We start from the raw sequence: 8,923 nt of genomic DNA on the forward strand, positions 1-8,923 counted from the left end.
TGGTTTTCGATACTATGACGAAAAGACGAAAATGCCTGTCTTAACCCTACCTACCTAAATGAAATGCTTATTGGAGGGAATGTAAAAAGTCTTATATTGGCATATAAACATTTACACACACTAAAACTTACCTAGCCTCGAAAGGATAAACATCCCGAAATCCAATCTTCATAGAGAGAGAACTCATAAACCAATCTTACCTTTTACCAAATTCGAACAAATGGGATCCGATGCAGTGCAGCGTCAAAATCTTCAACAGTAACCAAATAGAATTCTACTAGAAGCGAATAACGAAAAACCAACTGTTTCCTCTATTAAATACAAACCAATCCAAATCGTAAACTTCATACATTCAATAGCCAGATGAGAATTGGGTTCTTATTCCCGCATCCTTCGAATGTGTCTACCTCGGAGCATGACTTCTTCAACTTCAAAAATCGCAATTGTTCCAGCACAAGTTTTATAATTTTTTAAAATTCGTTGGGCATATATTTTTCTGCAATATGGTACAAAGTTATGTGTTTCGTTCAGTATTTACATATACAGCCTATATTCCACCATAAATCGAAGCAGAATAAGTGTTTCCAGTCGTTTCAATTACTTAAAATACTCTACATGTGAGTTGTTGATTTGTGCAATTTAGCCACTTATACGCTATCACTATCTTCGTCATGAATCCTAAACAATAACGCCAAATTTTGGTCCTGGGTTTTAAAATATTCAGCTTTGACTAGACTAGATAATTTAATATCCTACATTTTTGACGAAATTTTGAGTATTTAATACTGAGACGCTATGGCATATTCTAATATTTAATTGGGACAACAAAAATATTTCAGACTGCCAATCATGTGATGATTTTTCGAGTGTAATACAAATGAAAACTTGAGCAAAATGAGGGTTTAAATGTTACATCGAACCAGCAAGTAGTACATCATACGATGACTAGTCTGAATTATCTTCGTTTCCATAATCTTTTAATATAGAATTGCATCTAACGTTATTTGGGCATAATTATCAAAAGAAAAGAGTTGAACAATTGATTATCTACATCCAGAGAATATTACCTAAAGCAGGTTCGTCGCTTGAAGTCTTTTGATGCCATTATCTACGCGGTTCAGTTTGCGGCTTTTTGTGCAATCACTTGGCCGATTTATCGTGCAAATATTTCCATTTACGATTGTCTAACAACATTATTTCCTCCACTTCGCCGCATAATAAAGTTACCGCATTCGTCTAATGGAATAATCAAATGTAGCCACCATTCTGGGAAAGCCGTACAAACTTATTCGCATTCCGAAATGGTCTAAATTGCTCCCGCTGCTGAATTAGATCGTGTTCGTGTACCAAACTTCCGACTTCGCAACAGATGGCATTTCGGTTTGCAATTGTAACGGAATGCGGCGAAATCACAACAATCCGCCTTGGGATCGAAAAGAAGTGCGCTCCCTCGTCATTCTCATAGAAATCTGATTCAAACCCCCTGGCTAACAGGGGGAAGATGATTATTTTAATACGGTCTCTTCAATGGTTAGCTTCTGCTTTTATTTGTCCCTCGTACGATCGCAGTTCTCTACTCTAGTTGGTTGTTCGAGTTGTTTCTGGTGCAATTTAGCTTATATTAAAGAGCAAATATTAAAGAAAGTTTTCTTTTGCGCCTACCAGTTCTTGCTTGCGATGTGTTGACGACGATACAAAACACGGACAGGGAGAATATAAATAATAACAGTAATAAGTGCAAAAATAAATGAAGAAAGAAACTAAACTGCACTGACTGCTGCCGGAGAACACAACACGGCCGCTTGGCTGGCCGGCGTCCAGTTCGGTGCAGCTCCTCGTGTGCCCCACTCTGGGACCCTGGAAACTGGTAGCTGTGGCTGTCACTGCGACGACGACGAAGCGGGCTCGGTGTCTTTGCGGTAGCAGCTTGGTCACTGCTCGCTGTTGTTGATGGTGGTGCTGCTGCTGCTGGTGGTGCTGGCAGTGTGGTAATTGTTCACTGTTTGGGTCCCCGGTGTCCTCGGCGATGATCTGCTGCGCTGGACGTTTGTATGCACCCAACGCATCACTACACCACCGCGCAACAACGCAAGTATTGTATAATAAACCGTTGATTATGCTGATGATCGTGTAATAAAGTCCCTTCGGGTGGACGACGAATGACTGGGGGAGGGGGCCTCGGTGGACGTGACACAGGAAAGCGTAACGACTCCGGAGAATGTCACTATCATTATTAAATTGCGATCGGGCGGCGATCGCCAGCACTTCTTCTTCTTCACCATCGGCTTCCCGGCTGTCACGAGATCTTCTTCATCTGCCCGTTCGAGAGAATGGGGCAGATAGTTTCCAGTTTGCTTCTTCGTTCACTTCACTACGGTGCGAGGTGGGGCGGAGATTGAGGACGATGCCACTCATTACCGGCTGGGAACCAGGGCTTCTTGATCGATGTAACAATTATTTTCGCTCCCAGAGGATGACGATCTACGCGCGCGCGACGCTCGAATCACTAGGGCTTCACTACTTCTACAAACTTGTTTCACTGGGACTTGGATTTGCATTTGATTTGTGTTCATCGTTGCAGGTATATTTTTTGTGTCGGGTCACATGTCGATTTTTTTTTCTGCAGTGCTGTTGTGATGTAACTTGAACTTGATTAATCTTCTCTGCCGGCTTGCTTATGGGGAACGACGTATTGCCGTCGGCATCACTCTTGCTCTCTTCTTCTGTGTAAAACGGGGACAGCCATTCGGTTGGGGTCTTTCATTCGGAGCTTGATAATGTCACTTGTTCTATTTTTTTGTCGACTTTGAGGTTTTGAGGTTTCGACGAGAGACCGATAGAACAGAATTGCACCTTGTTTTATTTTGATTATCTTTATACAATGTTCCTATTCGACCATTAGATCTATGGGGTCACTTTTTACACGTCCGGTTCGGTCGATTTCGCTTCGAGTACGGCTCATAATTTATAATGACTTAACGATAAATATCACATTTGTTTCGCGTTCGAAGGGAAAATTCCTAAAATTCACCTAATCAGTTCGTTTACCATTTTTACAAGCGGTCCAACTATCACACAGTGGGTCGGGGTCATATGTGGATCCCAACGGTTCGGGGCGAGGCATTGCCGACCCCCCGCTGCTCCTGCTGTTGTTGCTGCTGCTGCTGTCGTTGATGTTGCAACAGTTGTGGCGGCTGCGGTTGCTGCGCAAGCCCCGGCAGCGGAAGTGGTTGCTGCTGGAGCGAAGAATGCTCCTGTTGCTGCGGTGGCCTCAGTCTGGGGTCCGGCTGTGGTGGCTGCTGCTGGAGCATGATCAACTGGTTATTGGTATTATTCCTATTATTTGGCGTTCGACTGAGCTGGTAGTTGTTTCGAATATTGGAATGAGTCATATTGATCGATTGTTGCTGTCTTCGTCGTTGGTTGTTTGGCACGTCGGGCAACGCGAACCGAAGTTTCTCCCAGAAGAGCTTGTCACCCCACTGCAGGTAGGTGTTTGTTTTCAAGTATAAGCGAATATCAGGATCGAGATCTTTTTGAGGGACCTCTCCCAGCAAGATCACAATTAATCGTCTTCGACGATCTCGCAGCACTTGATGATGCGCGGATTTAAACTCGAACCGGCACCATTCGGATTTGATGAAATTCTCGGATAAGACCATGATCGTCCTCCGTGATGATTCCACTGCTTGGACGATTGTGTCGGCAATGTACGCACCCACGGGAAAGTCGCGGTAATGCAAGCACAGCTTATACGAAGGGTCACCATTTTCCAACATGGGTGCCAGCTCCTCCGCCACAAATGCCTCATCCTTCGAGCTGTACGACACAAATGCATCGAACAGCTTATCTCTTTCGTTCTTATCCATATCTGCATTCCGGTAGAACAGCCGCACTCCGAAGCGAGAATGAAACCAAACACGCATCTCCTGCCGAAATACGAACATAATAAGCGTCATGATGATGATCACCGTGAATCCACACAGCGCAGCCACCAACAGCGGGATATAACCTTCGATTGGTGGTGGAGATAGGACCGTCTTACGCGACGTCAAGTTCCCGTTGATGATGTTATCGAGTGGCACAGCACCGCTGCACAGTGTCGTACTGTTGTCCAAATAAATCAAGAAACCACCAGCTCCCATCGACGTTGACTCCCCACTGCCATCCAACGGGACCGCCCTCGGACCAGCAGGAGAAACCACGACGGCGGATTCATTCACCGCTCCTCCAACCACCATAGCAGTGTCATTTCCTGCCGCGATTGCCACCGAACACCGCACTTTCGTCCTATCTTTCACAAAGTCGTACGTTTTTAGATACTCGCGGAATTTTTCCACGTACTCGCACTCGCAGGCCCATGGGTTCGAGGCCAACCTCAAATCTGTCAGTTGTTTCGGTAAGTGCCACATATTGAACTCAACGATCCGGTTATGATCCAACCTCAACACCTTCAGACTAGGCAAATGATCGAAACTATGGTTTGCAATCGTCGCTATTTTGTTGTACTGCAGCAGCAGTTCCTTCAATCGATCCAGTCCCACAAACTCGAACCCATTCAAACCGACGATCTGATTATGATCAAGCTGCAGAATTTCCAATTCCTTCAGCCCGTAGAAAGTCCGATTGCTAATTAACTCCACATTGCTGTTGTTCAAAAACAAAACCTTCAACTTTTTCCGGCCCAGAAAAACGTGGCTGCTCAACGTGCGGAAATTGTTTCCATCCAAGTAGATCTGCGTCGAGTCCATCGGAATCTGCTCCGGGAGTTGCTCTTCGTATCCAGCCCTGGAACAGTCCACAACGTTCGACGTCCAGCTCTGATCATGGTAGCACGTACACCTCGCCGGGCATTCCATCTTGCAATCGCACGCATAAAAATCACAGCAATGACACAGCGCGAAGCAATGCGTCTCGTACTTGCACAGGAACTGATTCGGTAAGGCCTCCACCAGCGGTACGTACGTTCTTCCTCGATTGTACAACAGTTTGCAATAGATGCTGTCCAGATCCATCAGTTTCGGCTGCGTCCTCGAATCCACATTATTCTTCTGCAACCAGTTCAAATTACAATCGCACTGGTACGGATTTCCCCCAATGTAAAACTCCGGCAACGCCTTATCATCCGGCACGGCCGATATCCGCAGCGCATTTGGATCCAAAGTCGTTATCTTGTTCCCGAACAGATCCACCCGCGTCAAGTTCGGCTTCTTGAAAAACGTGTACGACTGCACCTTGGAAATCAAATTATCGTTCAAATACAGCAGCTCCACACTGTTCGGAATGGCACTGCCCGTGATCTCGGTCAGCTGGTTCGAGCTCGCGTCGATCGTACTCAGCGCCAGCTGGCTCTCGATCTCAAAGTAGTTCCCCAGCTCGGCAATCTTGTTCGCATGGATATCCAACCACTGCAGCCCCGTCGGTATCAACGCGTAATCGAACACCTCCAAATGATTGTCCGAAATATTCAACCACACCAAATTCGGCAGCTTCGTAAACAACCCGGAAATGTCCGTCAAATAGTTTCCATCCAGTCGAATCGCCTGCAGATTGGTGTTGTTATCGAAGCAGGCCGCGTCCACTTTCTTCAGTCGATTCTTCGACAGATTTAGAATCTGAAGCGATTTCATCGCATCGAACGTCCCCTTCCGGATCGTTTCGATGTTGTTTTCGGTCAATCTCAAGCCGTACATGTGAACCATCTCCTTGAAACTGGCATTATCGATATTGCTGATGTGGTTCTCTCCCAAATCCAGCGTCCTCAGTAGAGGGACGTCATAAAGCGCATCCGGCACTTGCAGTAGCTTGTTGCCATTGAGATGGAGATCGTGCAGCGTTGACAGGTTGCGCAATGCTACGCGATCGATCCGTGATATTCGGTTGTAGTCCAGTGAGAGGAGGGTTAGCCGGCTTAGGCCTTGAAAGGAGAAGTACTCAATGTTCGATAGACGATTGTTCGAGATGACCAAAGTGTGCAGGGCAGTTAATTCCGAGAAGGTGCTTTCGTGGATGGTTTCGATGAAGTTGTCCTGCAGGCGTAAAATCTGCAGACTGAAGAGATCACGAAAGATGGATGGTTCCAGTTTGGATATTTTGTTGTTTGATAGGTCCAGGAGAATTAAACGGGACAACCCTTTAAAGGTTGCCGGGTTGATCCATTCGGAAGTAAGTTCGTTGTTTGAGAGATCAAGGACGAGCAGCTGTTGAAGTTCGCTGAAGATTCCCGGAGCCAGAACATTGATGCTGTTGTTCTGAAGATAGATCTCCTTGATGTGTTTGGCTTCAGAGAAGAGCTCTGGAGGAAGGTTCGAAAGCCGGTTCAGGGAAATGTCCAGTTTTGAAAGTGATATAAGACCTTCCAAGGCGCGATCGGCTATGAAGTTGAGACCATTGTTCTGAAGGCTCAGTTCCGTTAGCTTCCCAAGGCCAGAGAAGATGGCTGGTGGCAAATTGTCAATGTTGTTGTGGGACAAATCCAGTGTTGTGATAGATCCTCCACACTTCTTTGATAGTCGCGTGCTTAAAGAAGCACTAAAGTGGAACACCGACAAATCACGCAGTCGATTCTGCGTCAGGTTCAAGTTTTGTAGTTTTGTCAACGGGCAGATCATACCATCCGGTAGGGACCACATATTGTTCTGACTCAGATCAAGTTGCTCGAGTTTTGACAACTCAGAATTAAACACATGCGGCGCGATCTCCAAGCTAACCGACGACCAATCTGTGTTGTGCGTGCGCAGTGTCAGATTGGTAAGTTCCTTCAGTCCTCGAAAGGAACCATCGCTGAGGTTTGCTATTTTGCAATACTCGATTGAGAGCGATCGTAGCTCTGACAGCTGACGGAAACTGCCAGGGCTGATACTGGATTGAAAGAACAACCCATCGTTGCACTGTAACCGTAATCGGACGGTGTTTTCCGGATGAAGAACACTAAAGTTCGTATTTTCCAGCTCACTGTTGATAGTTCTTAGTCTACACACGAGGGTCAAATCGTCTTCACTGTAGCCGGACCACCGGCACTCGTCCGGTGCTTGCGATAGAAGTGATTTACTGAGCGATGCTCCGAAGACACCAAAAATGGTGCCAAACAGGACCGACAGCAAGGCCGGCGAGGGACGCATCTTTGTAGCCTTGCAATTTTGAAGCCCAGGGTCACTAACGGTGGCCCCACCAATTTGTTTTCGTTCTCACTTTTTAGATCAATTCGAACTCCCTCATTTAGCAACAACTAATTTGAAAAACAACAGAACATTTGCGTTGGACATGCCCGATTGCATAATTGTTTCACTGTTTGCTTTGCACCGTCTTCTTGGGATCCTGCTGCCACCAAACGCGGTCCCCGAGACCTCACTCGATCTGTTTTGATCTCGATGATCGTTATTTTAGGTGCGTTCGCTGCACCTCTCGGCCCGGTTTATTTTCTTTTTTCTTTATCAACACGCTTAAAGAGGCGAATAAATTTCACTCCACATTATCTTATTTTCTTATCAATTTATTTTCCTTTCTTCACTTGCTTTCCGGAGATCACTTTCGAAAAACTCGATCGAATCCTTTTCCCCCTCAGCACAGCACCCATCCCAGCGACGAAGCCGTCGATGACGACGCGCACATAATAACAACAAAAAACACCTCTTGATCTGTTTCTTTTGCGCTGCGGCTCGACCCGTTTGTGCTCTTCAGCCCCGCTCTGTTCTCTCTTCTGGGTTCTTTCTTCTTTTAAATTAAATGATCCTGATAAAATAATCCATAAAACTTGATCGTAAATTTAAATTTACAGTCGCGATAAAACTGAATAATCCAATTTCGTTTCTCTTCGCACCGTTCCAAATCGGGTCTAGCGGAATGGGGCACGGTTGTTCATTGATTTGCGAACCTAATTCTCGACGATCGATTGATCGATCACTGCGGCCTCCTCGATCGCAACCAAAACTAGACACTTCACGCGTCACCGCGGACGGATGTTCGACAGGATCACTCGGCACAAAAGGACACAGACACAGAACGGTTTCGTTTCGACCATCGGACGAGCGTGGATTCGCGCGTGCGCTCTGTTCAAAGTTAACTCGTTAACTGAGCCCCGGAGTGATCGGCTCGTACCGTTGATCGCGATCAATGCTCACCTGTGAACCGGTGCGAGAATGCAACTCTCTCGCTCTCATTCGCACGAAGAGAGTTTGTTGAATACCTTCGTGAAGGCATAGGAAAACAAAGCGCACATGCAATTGAAACTGGTTTCTTGGCATTCTTGTGCAAGGCACCTTTCTCTGGACGTGAGAGCGAGAAGAGGTGCCCGTGCAGAATGGACAGGTTAACGACTCGTGCTCACCTGGACGGCCATACTGGCACTCTCCTGTCAACAAAAGGATAAAAAAGTAAAAAAGAGACGACTAGCTGAACGGTGGGGTGCTACTGCCGAGAGAGCCCGAGAGCGTAGAGAATTTACAAATTGCAAAACAAAACAAAAAAGAAAAGGTTCAAGTTTTTGTTTGGGGTTTCGGACATGAGTTCATGTTCATGCTTTTTTGTTCGCACCATGCAGTTGATCAGTGAGGTCTTTGATTGTGTGTATGGCAGCACCAATCGATTTTAAAATTTCGATTCGCGAATATTATCGATGTGGGTCGTGAAATTCCGTCGGCTTTGATGGGCATCAATCGACTGCCAAGTTTTTGTGATTCCGCTACCAATCTCGAGTATACTTTCCAGCTTCTCATCTCCCTTGGTCGGACAGCGATGGAGATTGTGAAAAAATAACTTACGACAACATTATTATTGTTGGTGCCTCTCATCTAGTGCAAATAATAGCAGCACAGCAGCAGCTTCGGCTGAGGGGACCCCCTATTTGCGCGCTATTACTCACAAATCAGATGTAGTTCATTAGATAAGATAATTATACATCCGTCCTCGGTCGTCGTCTTTTCTG

At 46.0% G+C, this 8,923-nt stretch overlaps 1 protein-coding gene across 1 annotated transcript; it reads right to left on the reverse strand.

Annotated features, from left to right (window-relative positions):
• Window positions 1-458: 458 nt before the first annotated feature.
• LOC134227200 (toll-like receptor Tollo) lies at window positions 459-8,057 on the reverse strand. The gene has a single exon (XM_062708541.1). It carries the CDS (start codon window positions 7,119-7,121, stop codon window positions 3,090-3,092), a length of 4,032 nt encoding a protein of 1,343 aa, XP_062564525.1. The 5' UTR covers window positions 7,122-8,057; the 3' UTR covers window positions 459-3,089.
• Between the last annotated feature and the right edge of the window lie 866 nt (window positions 8,058-8,923).

This window comes from Armigeres subalbatus, chromosome 3 (assembly GCF_024139115.2).
Source record: "Armigeres subalbatus isolate Guangzhou_Male chromosome 3, GZ_Asu_2, whole genome shotgun sequence".
NCBI classification, from domain to species: Eukaryota; Metazoa; Arthropoda; class Insecta; order Diptera; family Culicidae; genus Armigeres; species Armigeres subalbatus.

What these genes read in the sequence shown, in the direction of transcription:
- LOC134227200 (XM_062708541.1), bottom strand. Translation starts at nt 7,121, where the DNA reads ATGCGTCCCTCGCCGGCCTTGCTGTCGGTCCTGTTTGGCACCATTTTT.